This window comes from Pseudophryne corroboree, chromosome 7 (assembly GCF_028390025.1).
Source record: "Pseudophryne corroboree isolate aPseCor3 chromosome 7, aPseCor3.hap2, whole genome shotgun sequence".
NCBI lineage: Eukaryota > Metazoa > Chordata > Amphibia > Anura > Myobatrachidae > Pseudophryne > Pseudophryne corroboree.
In genome coordinates, this window is record NC_086450.1 from 84,176,052 (window position 1) to 84,200,051 (window position 24,000).

The 24,000-nt window shown below is 44.4% G+C and overlaps 1 protein-coding gene across 4 annotated transcripts in view; it reads left to right on the forward strand.

Moving 5' to 3' along the window:
* Positions 1 to 24,000, forward strand: part of PDE11A (phosphodiesterase 11A) — a 1,092,065-nt gene that overhangs the window by 995,994 nt on the left and 72,071 nt on the right. For 3 of the 4 annotated variants that reach the window (XM_063933388.1, XM_063933389.1, XM_063933391.1), the window contains exons 16-17: positions 16,178 to 16,255; positions 18,172 to 18,235. In XM_063933388.1, the coding sequence (XP_063789458.1) occupies positions 16,178 to 16,255; positions 18,172 to 18,235 (142 nt within the window). Of the gene's footprint in view, positions 1 to 16,177; positions 16,256 to 18,171; positions 18,236 to 24,000 lie in introns of those variants that run through there. The other variant, XM_063933390.1, reaches the window with a different exon arrangement.

Below are 24,000 nucleotides of genomic sequence, written 5' to 3' on the forward strand. Positions count from 1 at the left end.
TTTGAGGGGGGATCAGTTTGAAAAAACGACTTAAAAAATGGGGATATTTTGAAATGCTCATGTTTTAAAGGTAGGGTTTCTATGAACTCTTAAAATAGAATTGTTACATAGACAGTGTACAATACATACTGTATATACCATTCAGATATGCTGCTAGTATGATTTGCTGGAAATGGCTCTGCTGTTGCCACAATATTTTGCAATGAAATATAATGTATATATGTGTCCGGAGTAGAGATGAGCGGGTTCGGTTCTCAGAGAACCGAACCGTACTGAACTTCACCATCTGAGTCCGGTTCCGAGCCAGGCTCGGGTTTTCCCGCTTGACTTGGAAACCAGAACGATGCAAAACGTCATCATCCCGCTGTCGGATTCTCGCGGGGCTTGGATTTCATATAAGGAGCCGCGCGTCCCCGCCAGAGAGGACGTGTCTGTGTCCTCTGTGGTAGTGTCTTGTGCTGTATTTGTCCAGTCACAGTGTTTGTGTCCTCTTGCTGCCATATGTCCAACGCTGTTGTGTTGTGCTGCATCAGTTCAGTGGTGGTGTCCTGTGCATCAGCCATCAGTCATTCCAGTGACTAGGCAGTCACAGTGTTTGTGTCCTCTTGCTGCCATATGTCCATTGCTGCTGTGTTGTGCTGCATCAGTTCAATGTTGCTGTGTTGTGCTGCATCAGTTCAATGTTGCTGTGTTGTGCTGCATCAGACCAGTGGTAGTGTCCTGGCCATCAGTCATTCCAGTGACCAGGCAGTCACAGTGGTATACGCTGCTGCTATATGTCCACTCTTGCCATATAATAATATAATAATAATAATAATAATAATAATAACAACAACAAGTCCCTTACAGCGTTGCTGTGTTGTGCTGCATCAGACCAGTGGTAGTGTCCTGGTCATCAGTCATTCCAGTGACCAGGCAGTCACAGTGGTATACGCTGCTGCTATATGTACACTGCTGACATATTATAATAATAATAATAATAATAATAATAATAACAACAACAACAAGTCCCTTACAGTGTTGCTGTGTTCTGCTGCATTAGTGTTGCTGTGTTGTGCTGCATCAGACCAGTGGTAGTGTCCTGGCCATCAGTCATTCCAGTGACCAGGCAGTCACAGTGGTATACGCTGCTGCTATATGTCCACTGCTGCCGTATAATAATAATAACAACAACAAGTCCCTTACAGTGTTGCTGTGTTGTGCTGCATCAGACCAGTGGTAGTGTCCTGGCCATCAGTCATTCCTGTGCCGCATATTGTGTTATATAACTCCAAAAAAATAATGGAGAACAAACATTTGGAGGATAAAATAGGAAAAGATCAAGAACGACTTCCTCCTAGTGCTGAAGCTGCTGCCACTAGCCATGACATAGACGATGAAATGCCATCAATGTCAACTGCCAAGGCCGATGCCCAATGTGATAGTAGAGGGCATGTAAAATCCAAATAGCCAAAGTTCAGTGAAAAGACCCAAAAAAATTAATTTAAATGGTCTGAGGAGAAACGTAAACTTGCCAATATGCCATTTACGACACAGAGTGGCAAGGAACGGCTGAGGCCCTGGCCTATGTTCATGACTAGTGGTTCAGCTTCACATGACGATGGAAGCCCTCATCCTCCCGCTAGAAAAATTAGAAGAGTTAAGCTGGAAAAAGCACAGAAAATAACTGTGCATTCTGAGATGGTATCACAAATCCCCAAGGAGAGTCCAAGTGTGTCGGCGTTTGCGATGCCTGACCTTCCCAACACTGGACGGGAAGAGGTGGCTCCTTCCACCATTTGCACGTCCCCTGCAAGTGCTGGAAGGAGCAACCACAGTCCAGTTCCTGATATTGAAATTGAAGATGTCACTGTTGAAGTACACCAGGATGAGGATATGGGTGTTGCTGGCGCTGAGGAGGAAGTTGACGATGAGGATTCTGATGGTGATGTGGTTTGTTAAGTCAGGCACCGGGGGAGTCACATGTTGTCCGTGGGATGAAGAAGCCCACTGTGATGCCTGGGCAAACTACCAAAAAATCCACCTCTTCGGTGTGGAATTATTTCTCCACAAATCCAGATAACAGGTGTCTGTCATGACTGTGATTTTGTGAACCCGGTGTTAGTGCAGTCTGTGCGGGTAACTGGGGAACTATGTGAATATTAGGCTGGTCTGTAGGAATCAGTGAGAAGAAGGAGCAATCCCTGACCGGGGATCAAACCCGGGCCTCGGCAGAGGAAGCCGTATCCTGACCACTGGATCACCAGGGACTTTGATAGCAGGATGAATGTATAGGTGAGACTGTACTGGATATAGTGTCACAGGAGTAGGTGCTTATGTACTCGAGGTTACTGGCAAGATGGTAAGACGGACTGGTTACTGGTGAGACTGGGATGCAACTGTAATGCGTGCTGGTACCGGAAATAACTGGAAACGCAACCAAAAGTAGGACGATGACTGTGGCTATAACTCTAATACGAGGCTGAAGAACCCTGCGGCTGTGACGGTAGAACACTGCAGCTGTGGTTTCCAGTTGAGACTGTGGAATACTGCACCGTGCCTTTAAGATGAAACACTGCAACTGTGCATTTAAGTGGAGACTGCGGAACACTGTACTGTGCCTTTAAGATGAAACACTGCAACTGTGCCTTTAAGTGGAGATGGTGGAATACTGTACTGTTCTTTTAAGATGAAACACTGCAACTGTGCCTTTAAGTGGAGATGGTGGAATACTGTACTGTGCCCTTAAGTTGAAACTCATGGAAATACTGGATATCAATGGCAACACAAATGTAATCCAAACTGGGTAACAAAGAAACAGAGTTTTTACGGGAACCAAAGTACAAGGGTTACCTTTAGAGAGCTCAGCTTCAAAGCTCACACAGAGCTGTGTGTGACATGAGGAACTGGCCCAGTTTCCAACTCAGTCTCCCGACTTATACTTCCTGGTCCTTGGTGATTGGTGAGCAGTGTCAGGTGATGCAGAGAGTCTCAGGCTGGCAGAGGATTGGACAGCTCTGGGTCAGGTGAACAGTCACTGTCATGTGAGTACTCTAGCATAGGCTGTGATGTGGAGTGAGGCCTAGCAGGCCGAGAGAACACTGAAGCCTGAACTTCTGCAAAACATAGGATGCTGGCTTTTAGGCCTAAACTTCAGATTGCTGAATTCAGACTCACACATGAGATCACCACAGGTGGAGCTCATTAACTATTACCTTCCAGGCAGAGAACTCAGGACACTCATGGTATTGGCAAGCTGTTTATCCCAGTGAGCAGAAAGATGCAGGATCCAAGACAGAGATGGCAGAGGTAAGTCACCAAATATGAAAACTACAGTCAGGATTGTGACCGTGTCAAACCATCTGTTGCCTCTGTCAATCTGTAATAAGTAGGGGTAAGGATGTTAACCACCTAGGAACATCCTCCCTTATACGTCACCTGCAGTGCATTCATCATAAGTCAGTGTCAAGTTGTGAAACTTTGGGTAAGAGCGTAAGCAGTCCACTGACACCTAAATCCCTTCTTCTTCCTGTACCCAAGCTCCTGCAAGCCACACCACCAACTCCCTAAACGTCAACTTCCTCTTCAGTCAGTAACGTCAGTAGTCCTGCAGGCCATGTCACTGTCAAGACTGAGGAGTCCTCTCCTAACTGGGATTCCTCCGGAGGATCCTTGAGTGGTATGCCTGCTGTTGCTACCGATGCTGTTGTTGCTGCTAGGAGTCAGTCGTCATCCCAGAGGGGAAGTCGGAAGACCACTTGTACTACTTCAACTAAGCAATGTCCAACAGTCCTTTGTGAGGAAGATGAAATATAACAGCAGTCATCCTGTTGCAAAGCAGATAACTGAGGCCTTGACACTTATGTTGGTGTTAGATGTGTGTCCGGTATCCGCCGTTAGTACAGTGGGATTTAGACAATTGATGGAGGTATTGTGTCCCCGGTACCAAATTCCATCTAGGTTCCACTTCACTAGGCAGGCGATACCGAGAATGTACAAAGATTACAGAAAAAGAGTCAACAGTGTCCTACAAAATGCGGTTGTATCCAGTGTCCACTTAACCACGGACATGTGGACAAGTGGAACAGGGCAGACTGAGAACTATATGACTGTGACAGCCCACTGGGTAGATGTATGGCCTACCGCAGCAGCAACAACAGCAGCAGCATCTCGCAAACGCCAACTCGTTCCTAGGCAGGCTACACTATTTATCACAGCTTTCCGTAAGAGGCACACAGCTGACAACCTCTTACGGAAACTGAGGGACATCATCGCAGAATGGCTTACCCAAATTAGACTCTCCTGGGGATTTGTGATATCGGACAATGCCACTAATATTGTGCGTGCATTACATCTGGGCAAATTCCAGAACGTCCCATGCTGTGCACATACAATTCATTTGGTGGTGCATATTTTTTTTAGAAATGACAGGGGTGTACAGGAGATGTTGTCGGTGGCCCGAAAAATTGCGGGCCACTTTCAACATTCTGCCACCGCATGCTGAAGACTGGAGCGACAGCAAACACTCCTGAACCTGCCCTGCCATCAACTGAAGCAAGAGGTGGTAACGAGGTGGAATTCAACCCTCTATATGCTTCAGGGGATGAAGGAGCAGCAAAAGGCCATTAAAGCCTATACATCCACCTACGACAAAGGAGGGGGAATGCACCTGACTCAAGCGCAGTGGAGAATGATTTCTGTCTTGTGCGAGGTTCTCCAACCCTTCGTACTTGCAACACATGAAATCAGTTCAGACACTGCCAGCTTGAGTCAGGTCATTCCCCTGATCAGGCTTTTGCAGAAGCAGCTGGAGAAATTGAAGGAGGAGCTAAGACGGAGCGATTCCGCAAAGTATGTGGGACTTGTGGAAGGAGCCCTTCATTCGCTTTGCCAGGATTCAAGGGTGGTCAATCTGTTGAAATCAGAGCACTACATTTTGACCACCGTGCTCGATCCTAGGTTTAAAGCCTACATTGTATCTCTCTTTCCGGCAGACACAAGTCTGCAGAGGTGCAAAGACCTGCTGGTGAGTAAACTGTCAACTGAAGCGGAAACGTGACCCATCAACAGCTCCTCCTTCAATTTCTCCCGCCATTCGGGCTGCAAGGAAAAGGATATGATTTCCTAGCCCACCCGCTGGCGGTGATGCAGGGCAGTCAGGAGCGAGTGCTGACATCTGGTCCGGACTGAAGAACTTGCCAACGATTACTGACATGTCTACTGTCACTGCATATGATTCTGTCACCATTGAAAGAATGGTGGAGGATTATATGAGTTACAGCATACAAGAAGGCATGTCAGACGGTCCGTATGTATACTGGCAGGAAAAAGAGGCAATTTGGATGCCCTTGCACAAACTGGCTTTATTTTACCTAAGTTGTCCCCACTCCAGTGTGTACTCTGAAAGAGTGTTTAGTGCAGCCGGTATCCTTGTCAGCGATTGGCGTAGGAGGTTACTTCCACAAAATGTGGAGAAGTTGATGTTCATCAAAATGAATTATAAATTACTCCGGGAAGACCTTTACCAGCAATTGCCTCCAGAAAGTACAGAGGGACCTGTGATGGTGAATTCCAGTGGGGACGAATTAATACTCTGTGAGGAGGAGGATGTACACAGTGAAAGGGGTGAGGAATCGGAGGATGAGGATGAGGTCGACATCTTGCCTCTGTAGAGCCAGTTTGTGCAAGGAGAGATAGAGTACTTCTTTTTTTGGTGGGGGCCCAAACAAACCAGTCATTTCAGCCACAGTAGTGTGGCAGACCCTGTCGCTGAAATGATTGGTTTGTTAAAGTGTACATTGTTTATACAACATAAGGGTGGGTGGGAGGGCCCAAGGACAATTCCATCTTGCACCTCTTTTTCTTCTTATCATCATGTGCTGTTTGGGGACTATTTTTTTAAAGTGCCATCCTGTCTGACACTTCCGTATATATGTCCAGTGGTACTGCCATTTAATTCCACTGATTAGGATGTATAATTCCAATGATTGGATGTATAATTCCAGTGGGAATTGTTTGTGTCGGTTGGCTTAGTCATACAGCTACCTCATTGCACCTCTTTGACATCTTTGCATGAGGTGCTGTTTGGGGCCTAGTTTTTGAAAAGTGCCATCCTGTCTGACACTGCCGTATGAGTCCAGGGGTACTGCTGTATTACTGCTGTATAAGTCCACCAATTTCAGATTTTTAAAAAAATGATAGGGGCGTGCTGGAGATGCTGTCAGTGGACCGAACAATTGTGGCCCTCTCGACATTCAGCCACTGCATGACACTACTAGATGGGCCAGGTGGTTGTGTCGCTTAGCTTAGTCATACAGCAACCTCGGTGCACCTTTTTTTCTTCTTTGCATCATGTACTGTTTGGGGCCTTTTTTTGATATCTGCCCTCCTGTCTGCCACTGCAGTGCCACTCCTAGATGGGCCAATTGTCTGTGTCACTTAGCTTAGTCATACAGCTACCTCATTGCGCCTCTTCTACATCTTTGCATGAGGTGTTGTTTGGGGCCTAGTTTTTGAAAAGTGCCATCCTGTCTGACACTGCAGTGCCACTCCTAGATGGGCCAGGTGTTTGTGCGCACACTTGTGTCGCTTAACTTGGCCATCCGCTACCTAATTGCACCTCTTTTTCTTGTTTGCATCATGTGCTGTTTGGGGGACTCGTTTTTGAATAGTGCCATCTTGTCTGCAACTGCAGTGCCACTCCTAGATGGGCCAGGTGTTTGTACCGCACACTTGTGTCGCTTAGCTTTGTCATATAGCCACCTCGGTGCAACTTTTAGGCCTAAAAACAATATTGTGAGGTGTGAGGTGTTCAGAATAGACTAGAAATGAGTGGATATGTTTGTTATTGAGGTTAATAATACCGTAGGAGCAAAATTATCCCCAAATTCTGTGAATTTAGCAGTTTTTATGTTTATTTCAATAATCATCCAAATCCAAAACCAAAACATGAAAGGGTGGTTTTGGCAAAACCAAAACACGAAAGTGGAATTAGAACTAAAACCAAAACACAAAACACGAAAAGTGCCAGCCGCACATCTCTAGGACTCCGAGTAACCCGATTTTTAACCAATTTTGCGAGACAGTCCTGATAATGAATGGGATAGGGGAGTGACCATGGAACGTTTGACGAGGATACACCCCTAACGTGATGCAGCCTTGAACCCTTTTGGATGAGTGGTGCTCATACCTATAATTTATGTAATTCATTATTGAGACACTGGTGTATTTCACGTCATTTACTGGGTAGGAAGGTCTCAAAATCCAGTGAGAAGGGCTGAAAAGAATGTATATTTTATGTAGCACACATAATTCACATTTTATACAATTAAACATAATACAGATATACATGTATTATGATTTTGTAATATCAGAAGGAAATAAGGTAATTTTTCCCCATTCATTGTATCAAATGTTCTATAAGTGTATTACTACTTATTATTAATATGTTCCTTCACCTTCCAGAAGTCCCATGGCTGCTCCTGCAGCCGTTTTTCAAGGGGTTTCATGGTTCATCTTATAGTCCCTATTGTGTGATGCTGCGGGGAATTGGGTTTGCCAGTGGGAGGACCATTCAGAACCAAAAATCACGGCAACCAGCTACACCCACTAACACACCCCCTTGACAGCAATTTTACTCTGTCTTTTGGCTCCCCTAGACAGGGAATATCATGTTTGTTATTTACAATTACAATTTACAAAAATGCCCAAAATACCATACAAAAGGGCCTTATTCAAGGTTGATTGCAAAACATATTTTTCCTCTAATGGGCAAAACCATGTGCGCTGCAGGAGGGGCAGATATAACATGTGCAGAGAGTGTTACATTTGGGTGGGGTGTGTTCAAACTGAAAACTAAATTGCATTGTGAAAATAAAACAGTCAGTATCTACCCTGCACAGAAACAATATAACCCAAACAAATTTAACTCTCTCTGCACGTTATATCTGCCCCACCTGCATTGCAGGTGGTTTTGCCCATTATAGGAAAATGTTGTTTTGCAATTAACCTTGAATTAGGCCCAAAGTCTAGAATGTAACCAGCTAAAGAATAGAGTATTGCCCATGAAGGAGTGCAGGGGATACGTTCAGCATGCCGGCAGCAGGGGACTGGAGTGAACACTGGGAAGCACATTACTGAGTAGCTAATTGTCATGTTCAATGCTTTTTTATTGATACAGTGCATGTAGATCTATTAGAACAGTCTGTATTCATTTAGAGCAGTTGTGCTGTGTATTAGTGAATTTAGGTGTAAAGCCAGGTACACACTGGGCGATTCCAGACTAAAAAATAAACGACAACAACATAAATGTCGTTATCAGGTTTTTTTTAGGGTGTATAGGGTAATATTGGTGAACGATGCGCGCTCCCACACGTCATTCAGCGATCATCAATATTGAGCTGACCTGCAGCTCAATCCCTCAATGTCGGGCTGAGCTGCATGTCCGGAAATGCCGGCAGTGACGTCACTGATCATTATCGTTGAACGATAACGTTCAGTGTGTACGCGCTATATCATTCAACGATATAGTCGTTCATCGCTGGCATTACATTATTGCCCAGTGTGTACCTGGCTTAAGAGAGAGAGAGCAGTTACTGTCCATGCAGAAAGTTGCTCCTTTGCAGAGCAGTTGCTGTCCGGCCTGATAAACTGTGGGGGAATCAGCACTGTTACTGTAACATAATGTATAATTTCCTGCATGTCTGTCTCCTGATTCTATCTCAATTGTTTGTATTTAGCAGTATTATTAATAAATATGTTTTTATATTGTTATTTGTGAAGATAGGGAATCCATGATTCAACTACAGTTTATACATTTAAGGTCAGGATAGGAGATAGAGGCATAAAATTCAGTTTCCGTGGGGGGCTTGGCTTAACAGTGAACATGGTAGGACGCATGGTGGAGGAGCTCCTGCCTTTATATTATATGTATTGCCTCTACAGCGGCTCTGATGTCCCCACCGTGACCCATTCTACCCTCCTGCACCCCCCAGAGTCCCGGAGAGTAGGTTGCGGAGCTGGGAGGTAATAGTTCTGGCCTCTCTAGGTTGCGGCCTACACCCGGGTTTAAGACCGTGGGCTAAATTTCTAAAGCGTCCTTGCCGTGGGACCTCGGCTGGCGCAGAGACCCCTCTGTGACCTCTTCACTGTTTGCTGGGACTCCGACTTCCAGTACGCACCGCCTGCAAGCCTGTGGTCCTCCTCCATGCAGCTGGAAGCTAGCGTCTCATCGGCCGGAGAGTGCAGCGGGCGCCCAGCGGCAGTCATGCCTGTGACGCTGGGTCCTCCGTGGCACGGGACCATACCTCCTATCTACAGCTGGCTCTGAAAACCTCTGCGGGTGGAGACGGAGCTGGGGCGGCCTGCGGTGTGTGGAACCCAGTGATCTGTCCCTACCCTGTATATCTACAGCCTCCTGCTATGCCTGCCCTTTATACAGCCTGCTGATAAGGGCCTGTGGCCACCTTTCATTGTACTACTGTCCGCTCAAGTTGATGTCCTGAATCCTGTTATTGCCTGCTGTTGCTACACAGTGGACCCCCTGATCTGTACAACGAGCGGCTGCTATTGTGATAGTAACGTGCATGAACCTTCTAACATCACTGCCCTTTCCCATGCCTTCCGGCATGCTACCTCTCTCCACACCAGTGCTGCCTCAGGACTAGGACACATGGATCTGGAACCCCAGGTGCGCACCCCGCTGTCTTAGGCTCCCACTATCCGCAGTGGTGCCTTGACCACCCCGAATTCTAATATACCCTCTCCCTGCCACAGTCTTTTTGTTTCTGTTACACTGATTCCCCCTGGTGGCCAGAGGGGCTCATCACGTCCTCACCAGTTATACCAGCATTGTGTGCTCGCATCTAACCTCATATACAGTGCACTCATAAGATTGCTTAACGTATTGTGCACCGTCGCTTGGAACAGATCACTCTTTTGGACAAGATTCTATACAATATCCTCCTATGCCCTGTACAGCGCTGTGACATTGTCCCTGTGTTTTGTCATTTTGGTGTAGTGCAGATTCCACACATTTGTCCCTAATTCCTTCTATGTGTGTGAGGGTGCCCCTTCATCATGTGATGGACTGATGTTATTCCACTGTGGCCCTTATACTTACTTTTTAATTCTCTATGTGGATCCATATTTCCCGTCTCCAGGCTCTCTAGTGTTAACTTTAATATGTCTAACAGGAACCGGAAGGCCTCAGCCACGACTACTCATTCTATGTTCACTCCTAGAACCAAGGTATCGTCGCAAGATACACACCGTGCGGGGTCATCTACCCCTGATTCCCCTCCTGAGATGGACATCAATCTTTCTATACACGCTGTTCTTACTACTCTGGTAGATGGGAAAAAACTGACATTCCAACAGGAACGCAAAAGAGCTGTAGACGATTTCAACTCAGAATTAGCTTCCATTGGCACAAGAACGGACGCGTTGGAATCCAAAACAGACGAATTATGTCAATTCCAGGGAGCAGTAGATAGAGAGCTCTCCCTCCTGAGGTCTGAGATTGATGACCTGAAGGAAAAGCAAGAGGATTTAGAAAATAAATCACGCAGGAACAACTTTAGGGCCAAGAATATCACGGAGACAGTCTCTGCCACAGCCATACCTGCATTTCTTAAAGACTTCATTGGGCATATTCTGTCTGACCTTCGGGAGGATGAGCTCCTTCTGGACAGAGCGCACCATGCACTCAGGGCTAAACCGCCCCCTGGCCAGCAACCCAGAGATATTGTCGTCCGATTACATTACTATCGGATTTAAGAGAAAATTGTCATTGCGACCAGAAATACACCAAACATTGCATATAAGGATATGCATATCCAACTGTTTCAGGATCTAGCACCATCTACCATACAGAAAAGGAGAGACCTCCAATCTATTACAAGAATTCTCCTACAAAATAATGTAAAATATCAATGGAACTTTCCTTACCAGCTGCAGGTTCTAGTAGACAACACTATCAGCACAGCCAAAACGCTTGAACAAGGCCAGAAAATACTCGAGGATCTGGATATCCTTCCGGAACCAACCATAGCTGCTCCCCCACCGGGATCTCCTAAACCTCAACGCAATCCTCCTCCTCAAGCGACATGGCATCAGGTTCGCCACGGCCCGAAAATTGACTCTGCCCCTCTATGACGTAGGACTGTCATACCCTGGTTTCGTACACCTCCCTGGAGTGGGAGTGAACAGTGTTTCTTGACCTCCTACACTCCTACTTAGTTATTCAAGCTTGCACCCACACCTGCATTGCTGCTGTATGGAACTCTATATTTCAGTATCCTTTTTTTCTGTACTTTCATGTTACTACTTGACGACCTGCTTGTTGCTTCTAATTGTGTTTTATGATTTACAGGTTTATTTTGAATACTCTGTTCTTTCTCTTTAACACTACTGTTCTTGTTTATATATGTAATGCTAATTGTGTTTCTATTTCCATGTTTTGGATCCACTACCACTGCATCTCCCGTTATGGGAGACTTATTATGTAGTTTAAGGGCCCATGGTCTCCTACTAGCCTAGCTCAAATTCTTGGTGATGGTATGAACAGACTCATGTTACTGGACTCTTGGCGCCTTAAAAATTCTGTGGCCAGAGACTATACCCATTTTTCCGGTCCCTGACAAATTTATGCTAGAATTTATCTGATCTTGATCTCTCGCTCCCTTGCACCCATGATCTCCTATGCAGGTATAAAACCCCTCTTGTGGACGGATCATGCGGGAACTATTATCCTGTTTGATCTATATAACTCTCCTGGTAGACCTAAAACTTGGTGTCTTGATGATAGCTTACTTCTAGATCCTTCTACTTTTCAAGACTCTTCAAGGTCTGCTATATCAGAATATTTTGAGCTCAATCTGTCTGACGAAGTCGCTAACAGTATTATTTGGGAGGCTCACAAAGCCACAATCAGAAGTAAACTCATTAGTAAATCATCTCAACGCCGGAAGCAAACTCGGAAGGAAATCTCCTTTTTAGAAACTGAAATATCTACGCCTTTAGCTGAACATAAATTATGCACCAACCCTACCTTGCTCTCCCAGATAAATATTCTTAGAGGCAGACTTAACACTATATTGTCACGTAGGTCAGCTTTTTCTCTAAGACGGCTTCAGCAGAAGTATTATGATAAGGCAGACAAAGCAGACTCCGTTCTGGCAAATAAATTAAGGCAAAGAAAGGCTTTGGATCTGATAAACAAAATCAAATCTCAACACTCAGGGGCTACTACATATGATCCCGAGAAAATAGTCTTGGAATTTCAGACATAATACAAAAAGCTCGATAAACTCACTAATCCCGTATCCCTTCGAGAACCTCGAGATACTCCCTCCTTCTCCACTTTTTTTTCTGATATTCTTCTTCCTCGTATTTCTGACCAACAAGTATTAGAACTAAACTCTGACATCACAGAGGCAGAAGTGTTAGTTGCTATCAAGGGACTCAAAGCATCTGCGGCTCCGGGCCCAGATGGATTCACCCCTCAATGCTATAAAAAATGTGCTACTGTTCTTACTCCTTTTCTTCAAACTTTTTTTAATGATTTGTTAAACGGTGCGTCTTTTGATGCTATGACCTCCTTAACAAATATAGTTGTTATTCTGAAACCCGACTGAGACCCGGACCTAGTCACTAATTATAGACCCATTTCACTGTTGAATGTTGACATTAAAATCTATGCAAAGCTATTAGCGAATAGGCTGGGACCCCTTCTTCCTAAACTGATCCATCCTGACCAGGTCCGTTTTATACCTGGACGGCAAGCACTTGACAATACACGTAGGACGATTGACCTGATCCATGAAATACATAGACGAAAAATTCCAGCCCTGGTCCTGGGATTAGATGCCGAAAAAGTGTTCGACCAAATCCAATGGCCCTCTCATGTTTCACACACTCCAACATGCAGGTCTCACGGGCCGCCTCTTTCAAGGAATATCCGCCTTATATGATAATCCCAGGGCAGCGGTACTTGCCAATGGAGTGATGTCACCATCCTTCCCAATAACCAATGGGACACAACAGGGTTGCCCTCTTTCCCTTTTAATATTTGCCCTCTCTATAGAACCGTAGCTGCGCGGATACGTGCTAATCCACATATAAAAGGAGTGAAAGTGGGCCCTCTTGAACATAAAATCGCACTATGGGGGTCATTCCGAGTTGTTCGCTCGTTGCGAATTTTCGCAACGGAGCGATTAAGGCAAAAATGCGCATGCGCATGGTTCGCAGTGCGCATGCGGTTAGTATTTTAACTCAAAACTTAGTAGATTTTTTCACGCTCGAACGAAGATTTTTCATCGTTGAAGTGATCGTAGTGTGATTGACAGGAAGTGGGTGTTTCTGGGCGGAAACTGGCCGTTTTCTGGGAGTGTGCGGAAAAACGCAGGCGTGCTAGTTGAAAACGCAGGAGTGTCTGCAGAAACGGGGGAGTGGCTGGCCAAACGCTGGGCGTGTTTGTGACGTCAAACCAGGAACGAAACTGACTGAACTGATCGCTATTTGTGAGTAAGTCTCGAGCTACTCAGAAACTGCTAAGAAATTTCTTTTCGCAATTCTGCTAATCTTTCGTTTGCAATTCTGCTAAGCTAAGATACACTCCCAGAGGGCGGCAGCTTATCGTGTGCAATGCTGCTAAAAGCAGCTAGCGAGCGAACAACTCGGAATCACCTCCTATATGCGGACGATGTTCTACTTACAATCGCTGACCCTGTACATTCTTTGCCCCATCTCTTCCGGGAAATAGAGGAATTTGGGATACTCTCTGGCTATAAAATTAATGCGGAAAAGACTGAGGTTCTGGACTTTTATGTTCCGCAAAGCACCAAGGATAGCCTGGAACACTCATTTCACTTTCGATAGAACACGCGACAGTTAACGTATCTGGGAGTTACTATTACCAAGAATTACTATCATCTTTTTCAAGCCAACTACCCCAAACTACTTGCACAATTCCAGAAGGATCTTGAAAACTGGGGAAGTCACTACACCTCTTGGATTGGCCGTATCAATGCCGTTAAAATTAACCTATTGCCGAGACTCCTCTACTTATTCCAAACACTCCCAACTTGAGTGCCCCCCTATGTTTTCAAGCACCTCCAACACATCACTTCACAATTTATCTGGTCCAAGAAGAAGCCCAGAGTGAAGCGTAAACTATTAACAAAAACACACCTCAGAAGGTGGCCTTGGGGTCCCAGACTTTAAAGCCTATTATATAGCTGCCAGACTAGCACAATGTATTCAATGGAATAGTCCTAAGAATAAGAGGGTTTGGGTCTCGATAGAAGCCGACGCTCTTTACTTACATTACATTTCTTCTTTATTGTGGCTTCCTAGTTTAGCTTGACCTTGCATTATTATTATAAGATTGCTGAACGACTTAACGACAGACTCGCTGTTCCCTACTTTTCTAGATATCCAATCCAAACTCTCTATCCCCCATAAATTTTTCTTCCAATATTTGCAAATCCGACACTTTCATTCTACGCTTTTACCGCAACTTAATCATAGCTCCCTTACTACTTTAGAAGATCTTGCAATCCAAAAGGACTCGACTAAAGGGTTTATTTCTACTATATACGCATCTCTTATGCTCTTATGCTCACAGATGGATAAAGATCCTCATGAAAGTGTGTGGGAATCAGATTTAGGAGAAACACTGGATAACGATGAGTAGTCTGATATTTATTCAAATTTAGCGTCAAGCTCCATCTGTGTACGAGCAAAGGAAAATGTGTATAAGCTTTTTTATAGATGGTATTATGTCCCTACTCGACTCAACAAAATGTACCCCGAGCTTTCTCCTCTATGTTGGAGATGCAATACATCGGAAGGAACGTTTCTACATATTTGCTGGGGTTGCCCTAAACTATTTTCTCTATGGAAAAAAATAGGGACTTTAATTAACTCAATTTTAGATATTCATATACCTGTATGCCCCAAACATTTCCTCCTCGCTGTGTCTCTACCTGAAGCTTCTCGATATCAAACTAAATTATTTACCCATATAGTCCTGGTGGTTAGATGTGTTATAGCCTCAGCCTGGAAATCCTCGGTGGTTCCCACCATAGGGGAAATTATAGGGAAAACCTGGCACATCCACTCTATGGAACATATTACTAGCATTTTAAAGGGATCCGCCAAAGACTTTATTAAGGTCTGGGAACCATGGACCTCCTTTTTTAACCCCCCCACCCCCACCCTTTTATTGAATGGCCTGTGGTCTCCTATGCACGTAAACTGCATACACACCATTACGATGATCTCTAGATTGTTACCCGGAGATATGACCAGTCGAGGTGCTCCCCACCCTTCTACTGTATATCTTTCCTATTCTCTCACTACTTTCTCCTTCCCTTAACCTCTATCTCTATCAATCCCTCTTTTCTTTTCACCTTTTGGTTTACACACTGTTTCTTATTATACTAAAAATACGATGAGACTGTTTTATAGTTTATAGACTACTATATCTGCAGGAATCTTTCTGTATCAGACAATGGTTTCTCAACTGCTGTATTTTCTGGAAAATCTGTAATTTTGCAAGACTCCTGTTGCAAGCTGATGCTGACAATTTCTGTAATGTATCTCATCTCTCTAATAAAATAACTTTACTTTAAAGAAAATTTAAAAAATTCAGTTTCCGTGGGTTTCATTGTTCAAGTGTCACCTGTACACACATGTTCAAGAGAAGAAGGGGGAGGGGCTTCAAGGGAAAATGGACAGGCATATCTAGGGTTCACTCTCTGTGGGGCCCCCTAGTGGTGCGTATGCTCCTCTGGCGGTAGGTCCGCCAGTAGTAGGAGGAAAAACGTTTTTAGTGATGTCCTTTCCTAATAAGTAATGATAATTCCAAGTTCAGAACTGTCTTTTAATTATCACATTTTGATGTTTTTCTGCAGCCATGTCCAATTTATTACATCTCGTAGGCTATTAATGAGTTAATAAGCGCTACACTTGTACAATTTTGTGAAGTAGAATGGCAATTTATTTTCTGGCTCCAGACCTCCATGGGGAGGATGGTATGTTACACTGAAGCCAAAATCTGATCCATCTTGATAAATTGTCATGATAACATTGTCAGATACAAGTGGCAAACAAATCTCATAACATCACATCCTATAAAAAAATCTATTTTTACATCTCTGATCCCATTAACCTGCCCATGTTTTGTGTTTTCCAGGAGAAGAAATGAGTTTTTTGAACTGGTCAGTAAAGGAGACTACAACTGGAATGTTCAAAATCACAGGGTTATATTTAGGTAAGAATAAAATAAGATTTATGTTGGCTTTATCCACTATGCACTGCACAGTATTTCTGGAAAGCAATGTATAAAACCTCTTTATTGATAGTTTGAATTTCTGGGAACTATTTTTACACACGTAAAATGTATATATATATATATATATATATATATATATCATAGGAAAATGAATCCATCAATTCTTGTTTAGATCATACGGATGTTGCTACTTATCTAGCATAAAAAAGTTCTGTAACAATGCAATTTAATCCCAAAAATATTTTGAAAATACTGTACAATCATCTAAATGTGACCAATGCCATTGCTGGAAACACTTACACAATTATGTATATCAGCGGATTCAAGACTTCATTTATGGACTTTATCATATTTAGATCAGTATGTGTAAATATTATTTATGACAAGATCATTTATTAAAACTATTTAAAACCATGGGGTGTATGGTCGCCTTTAGGACAGATAATCCTTTTATTGTCATCAACCCTTGCTTCACTGTGCAGTGTTTATAGCACAAGAAGGGGATGGTATTGGGATTGTGGCGCTTAGGATGCCGGCAGTCAGAATACCGAAAGCGGCATCCTGACACTCATAATTCCGACACCTACTAGGTTACTATGCCACCCCTAATCCCTATCCATCCTTACCCGCAGCCTGACCCTAACCCTCCCCCCCACAAAGCCTAACCCTAACCTACCCTCCCTGCAGCCTAAACTTTACCCTCAATCCCCGAAGCCTAGCCCCCCTGCAGCTTGACCCTAAAACATCCCTCCCCCCTCCCCGCGCAGCTTACCTCTCTGTAGTTCCGCCAGACATTCGTTCAGGATCCCGGCACCGACATTGAAGTCCATGTCGGGATCCCGGTGTTGGTATTTTAAGCAGTGTCGGGGTTATGTCTTCGGTATTTCCACTGCCAGGATCATGAATGCCGGGATCCTGACCGGATCCCCAACAAAGACCTTCATTTTCTGACTTCAGGCGCCAATTTCTGTACGTGTATGTATGAAAAGCATATGTCTTATGTGCCAAGATGGCGGCAACTGTGAGCGTTTACAATTTTGCCTGCAGATGGGTCTCAAACTCCACACAGTTTGATGCCCATGATCATTGTGGACCAACAGAGCGCATGTCACACACAGCTGAAGAAGTCACCACTAGTCATAAATAAGTAAAGTTTACCCATCCACAGCATTAATCTAAACATTTCCTAATTTCCTCCTTACACGCTACTAGTGCAATTCTCATTCATACCTGACAAGCCACCTTTATTTTGAGTGGCAAACATTTTAATATCCTTTTCTTTAAACTCACTGACTCATCTGTGCACTCACACAGTCTGTATTTACACTTAATCTAACACACGTTATACTTGTGGCAACATTGGCCCCAATTCATGTTTGTAAGGAATTGCACAGCCACAACGAAGATCTGTGCAATTCCGTGTCATTAACATTCTAATGCAGTAGGAGGCGTCTGCAGGAGATAGACGCCTCCTGTTAGCATTTGCGAGGATCAGAGTGCTGCGTCTGAGGATCATGTTGCGATTCCCAATGGTTTTAGGCACCAGCTAGCTTGCGTAAACTGAAGCTTACTCAGGCGGGCCGTCGGATCCGGGACACCTGGGCCCAGTAAGTCCGTGTCAGACAACAGAAACCCTGGACCCAACATGCCCACGCTTTGAAAAACTGTGCCGGGTACCGCCCACCCAAACGCCAATATATTTAAATACACGATAGCAAAACTCCCAAAATGTATTTTGTAATAGTTCAGTGCTGTAAATAAAGTTATTTTCTCTTTCTCCCTTATGCTGGTTTCATTAATAACTGTTAAAAGAAATATGAATGTAAATATAATAAACATTAGTAGATAAAGAACAGTGTAAAATATGTTTGCTTTGATCTTCCTCTTTTTTTCAGATCAATGCTAATGACAGCATGTGACCTTGGAGCTGCAACCAAACCATGGGAGATCTCACGACAGGCAAGTGTTGATTTATTGCTGGGCAGTTGAGGAAAATGCTGATGGGACAATATTACAAGAGCCCCAACGACTTACAAAACTCCAACATAAAAAAAAAGAACCTTTTTTTTTGTGTGCTGGACATGGTGGTGGAGCGATAGATATAACATGATGATATTTCCATATCTGTACATCTGTGTATCTATGTATAGGAGAGCTGACCCTATGTGAAGTTTTGCAGCTTCATCTTTGCTTTTTTTTTCTTACATCACAGATTGCTGAATATAGTTGTAAATTTATCATTACATGTGGTTGATGTATGGTTGTTTATTTTGTTTGTCTGATGAGGGCAGGGTGTTGCAGGCACCACAAGTTCTTTCATGTATCCAGCCTAGATGAATAAAAAATAGGTGTATATATATAAAACCGCTAAAGTCTGTCCCATCTCCAACATGCATGCGCAGTGGGAGCTAGGCCTGCGTCCCCCTCCAGTGGCTCCCACTATAGCAATCAACGGGACAGATCATAACTGGATAGGACAGAGGACACAAAGGGAAAAGGGTAATTACAGTGAGTAAAAACTAAATGGTTTTTAGGTTTTTACTATGGGAAATATAAGCTCATATTCATTCACAGTAATTAATCTTAGCCTCACGATCCGTCTTCCGTGCCTCTGGAAAGCAACAGATCCAGAAACACCATAAGTGGACACAGCATTTTGTAGCTGGTAGAAGACTCGGATCTCCCACATCAGGAACATGTAAAGTGACATCACCACGACCAGTGTCCTATTTATATATACACACACACACACACACACACACACACACACACACACACACACACACACACACACACACACACACACACACAGTATCTATATGTAGTGTGTGTGTGTGTGTATATATATATATATATATATATATATAAAATACAATGGATCTGGCACTCCTATTATGCACTGCAATAAACTAGCCAGGGTGCCTACCTTAAGCAGATACTTGATCACTCCAAAAATAGGTGGCACTCCCGGGACTTGGAAGAATTAGTAAAAGTACAACATGGCCACATACTGTACGTTTCGGCTTTATTAGAAAACTGTCATCAGGGACAACATCACATCTGAAAAGGTACAGTTCCTACCCTGAATACCCTTCCTGTTAAAAAAACCCAGATGCAGAAAGCAATTAGCTCCATGAGTCTAGGCCACGCTTCCAGTGACATCAGAAGGAGTTTCAACACGCCCCTAGCAAACGTTGCCAGCCACTGGCCGGTGATTGGCAGATCCCAGCTGTGGTTCTGCTCTGACATACTCAGAGGCAACACTGGGTGTGCACCCTTGATATCCCTGCGCGCCGGGAGCACGCGCGCCGCAAAAAGGGGGCATGGCCGAAAATAAAGGGGCATGGCCTTGTGGGATCGTCACTCCGGGGGTCGTGCCCAGCATCTTCCGAGATGCTGGGCTGTACTGGGCTGCCCCAAGAGCCTGTCTACCAGCGCTGTCGGCTCATCTTCTATAACAGGAGCCAGGTGCTGTAGCAGACTTTCACACTGCAGCACCTGGCTCCTGTTACTGCGGAGGAGCCCACAGTTTGGTGTCACCCCTTCCAGGCGCCACACCCGGGTGCGAGCCGCACCGGCCTTGTGACTCCACTGGACATACTCAAGTGACTTAACACATTCACCCTACAGTGAGTGCAACACAAGTAAAAACAAGGCAAACTGAAGAAATTAATTAGGTGCAGTCAAGCAAGAGTAATTAACAAAGCCATTAACCTTATTTAACCTTGGAAAGGCGGGAAGGTGGAACAAAAAAACAACAACATTTACATAAAAAATATGACATATAAAAAGTCACATATGATGGTGGACAGCGCCACCTACATACACCTAATGCATCAAGCTCTAATGCTGTATGTACACAAGTCAGGTTACTTTGACTGTATTGTGTTGTCTCAGATGCAACCTCCTATTCAACAAATATACCCATTAGTCACATTTAGGTCTTAAATTGATCAAGTGAGAGAGGGTAAATTGGGATTGTCTTTACAACATTTGACCACTTCTGATGGGAGGAGCTGGTTAGGCTAGGGACTCCTATATAGTGTACGAGTATGCCTCAGTAAAAAACATGAGACCAACATGCTGGACTACATATATTAATGTCATTGTTACATTTCCAGAGTACAGTATTACACGCTATACAACTCATACATCACGGAGCATATTAAGAACAAGGCCGAGTCACCTACCTACTAGAGGACACAACCAGAGTACATGCTTCTTGGATACAGGGGATATCGTAAACACATTAAACCTACTATCAGCTGAGGTGTGTCTAGTGTGTGTTCACCTCTAAATAAACTTAATTAAGAAATAAAAGACATGGATGCAAGAATTGGGAGTTAAAAAGGTCAACTATTTATTGATAGTAAACCAAGAACTGTTTGGTGACAGAAAGAATGACCCCTACTCGGCGCAGCGCATTAATATAACTGAATTGTGGATGGTGTCAATGCTGTTAGTACACTTAGATACAGAACTAGGCTATCCAATTCAACCTTCCACCATAGTATTCCACCTGAAAGGTGAGGGTGGCCCAGACTTCTGAAACATAAAGGTGAGTTCACTCACCAAACCAACTGCATTTGGTCTGATGATTTTCCCACCAAAAATAACTAACCATGTCAACCACAAATAAAATAAGGGAAAGAGGCCTAAATCCTCAAGCCAGAATCCAAAATATGATTAACAAACCACACCCTGAACACTAGCTATTGACAAAAGCATAACAGGTGACCACCAATCCAGCCAGCCCCCAGCCTCTTGGTATAATCCACTCCAGGCTTATGGGAGCTTTCTGTTATTCCTCCCACATTTTACCCCACTTCTAGGCCAGATATGTGGAAAGGCCTCACAGACCAGGAAGAACATGAATCTACTCACTTTGGACATTAATGTTTACGTTTTTGCTATTATATTGTATGTATAATAATAATTTATTTCTCTGTTATATCATACTTGCCTACCCTCCTGGGAGGCTCCTGAAAATCTGGTGACCCTCCCGCCCCCCAGAAGAGCAGGCAAGTCTCCCAATTTTTGTGGTTCTCCCTTGCCTGGCCGCCCACTTAGTGAGTAAAGTGGGCGGTCCAGAAAGTCGATGACGCGATTCTTGTTGAATCGCATCATCATGGCTACGCCCCTGCAGTATAATGCTGGTGATATCGGCATTAGAGAGTTGGGGACGTGGCATAAGTGACGCGACCTGGCAACCACGCACCCGTACCGCCTCCATCCCGCCCCCTCAGCTCATCGTTGCCCTGCCCCGCCCCCCTGCTGAGCTGGCTGATCTCTCCCGGAAAGAGCAGCCAGGAAGTCGGTAAGTATGTGTTATACATGTGTAGCCACGGGTTCAACTAGGATGTATTTATTTGCATTTAATTATTGTATACAAATTGAAAGCAGTGGGACTGGTTTTAGGGGTAATTCCGAGTTGATCGCAGCATCAAATTTGTTAGCAGTTGGGCAAAACCATGTGCACTGTAGGGGGGGCAGATGTAACATTTGCAGAGAGAGTTAGATTTGGGTGGGTTATAGTGTTTCTGTGCAGGGTAAATACTGGCTGCTTTATTTTTACACTGCAATTTAGATTTCAGTTTGAACACACCCCACCCAAATCTAAAGGGCCCTACACACTGGCCGACATGACTGCACGATATGAACGATCTCGTTCATTAATGAACGAGATAACGTTCATATCGTGCAGTGTGGAGGCTCCAGCGATGAACGATGCGCGGACCCGCGCTCGTTCATTGCTGGTCCCCCGTCGGCTGTACATGCAGGCCAATATGGACGATCTCGTCCATATTTGCCTGCACTTCAATGCAGCCGGGTGACGGGGGGAGTGAAGAAACTTCACTCCCCCCGTCACTGCCCCCTCCGCCGCCGGGTCGCCCGTTGGCCGTATCCGCCGTCGGGCAGCTCGGCGGCGGATCATCCAGTGTGTAGGGCCCATTACTCTCTCTGCAAATGTTATATCTGCCACACCTGCAGTGCAAATGGTTTTGTCCAACTGCTAACAAATTTGATGCTGCGATCAACTCGGAATTACCCCCCAAGAGAGATCTTTGGTTATGGGAAAGGGAGAAGGCATAGAGCTCTCCAAGCCGTCCAATTCCCATGAAGGGTTCTGTCACTTCCCATTAATGCACCCATAGAATATTACACACACCATGGCAGAACATGAATTACAAATCCAGGCCTGCTTACTTTCCTGTTATTTTCAGTCATTTTGTTTTTGGCCTTTTTCATTATTATTATTTTTGCCCGCCAATGCATTTCTCTTCCTTTTTCTTTTTTTTTTTTTCAAATTTTTTTTTATTGAGACATTATGAAAATCACAACACAAGATAAGATGTACATAGATCATGGAGTGTTGATACACAAGTATTGAAATCAAAAAGACGTACATCAAATGTTCTCTTTTTTTCTAATAATAAAGACATTGGTTTTCCAAGAATTCAACAGTTATTACGCTGATGTTATTGTACACAGTATAGGCAACCAAGAGGGAGGCCGCCACAATTGCCCGCCCCTAGATCAAAGATATAGGTTGGTCCTGTGCAGCTAATCTAGTCAGGTACCATGTGGTGTTCTTGAGGCTGTTGTGAATATGTAAACGTGTATTAAGGGGCAAAGTGGAGATATAGGACTCCCAAAGATTAAAGAATTGATCCACTTGTTTACCTTTATCTACAATAGCCTCCACCCAGTCCATCCTAAAAATATGATTTAGCCTATTTAAAAATAATGGTATCTGTGGTGGCGTATTATTTATCCATCCCTGTAGTATTGTCTTTTTCCCCGCTGCACTTAAGGCTATCAGTAATGTTTTGCATTCCGTGGCATGCGGAGAGCGGGGTCAATGATACCCAAAACTGCCCATTCGGGGGTAAAGGGCACATAGGTTATTAAGTTAGCCTCCGCATATCTCCTAACTAGATGCCAAAAGTATTGCTCACAAACAATGAAAGGTATCAGCCTCACTCTGGTGGCATTTTGGACAAGAATGTGAGTCAGTCGCTCCCATATGGAAGCGCCGCAATGGGGATTCTCTTCCTTTTTCAAGATTGCTACAACATTAGTTTTACAGCATAAGAGACAGTGAAGTTCCTTCACCTGCGGTGTCTTAAGGCCCGTACACACTGGTCGATATATCGGCCGTTCTCCTGAACGGCCGATATATAGCGGGACCGTCGGCCAGTGTGTACGGCCGATACGTCTGTGAACTCCGTCGTTCACAGACGTATCGCGTCGGCCGCGCAGCACAGCCGACGGCCAATATATCTACCGATATATTGGCGCGTCGCTGGCCGACCGCCCGTACACATGCTGCGTCGGCCGGCGGTGATTGACAGGTGAACTGGGCGGGCGTGTGTACACGCCCGCCCAGTTCATGACGTCAGTCCCCGACGGATCGGGCAGTGTGTATGCTGAACACACTGCTCGATCCGTCCATAGATATATCTGCAGATCAATTGATCTGCAGATATATCTGTTAGTGTGTACCCACCTTTACCTTTATAGGGTCCCTTGGTGACTTTACATGTACCATCTCCAGTAATTTACCCCTCTGAAAGGAACCCTTTTATGTTTCAAGTTCTAATTTGCAAATGACTAGTTTGTCAAATGGTGTAACAGCCTACAGAGCATTGAGACGTCCCGTTACCTGATGACGCAAGTACAGTACACTGACATATTGTTTGCAGGCATAATCTTTCGTTCCA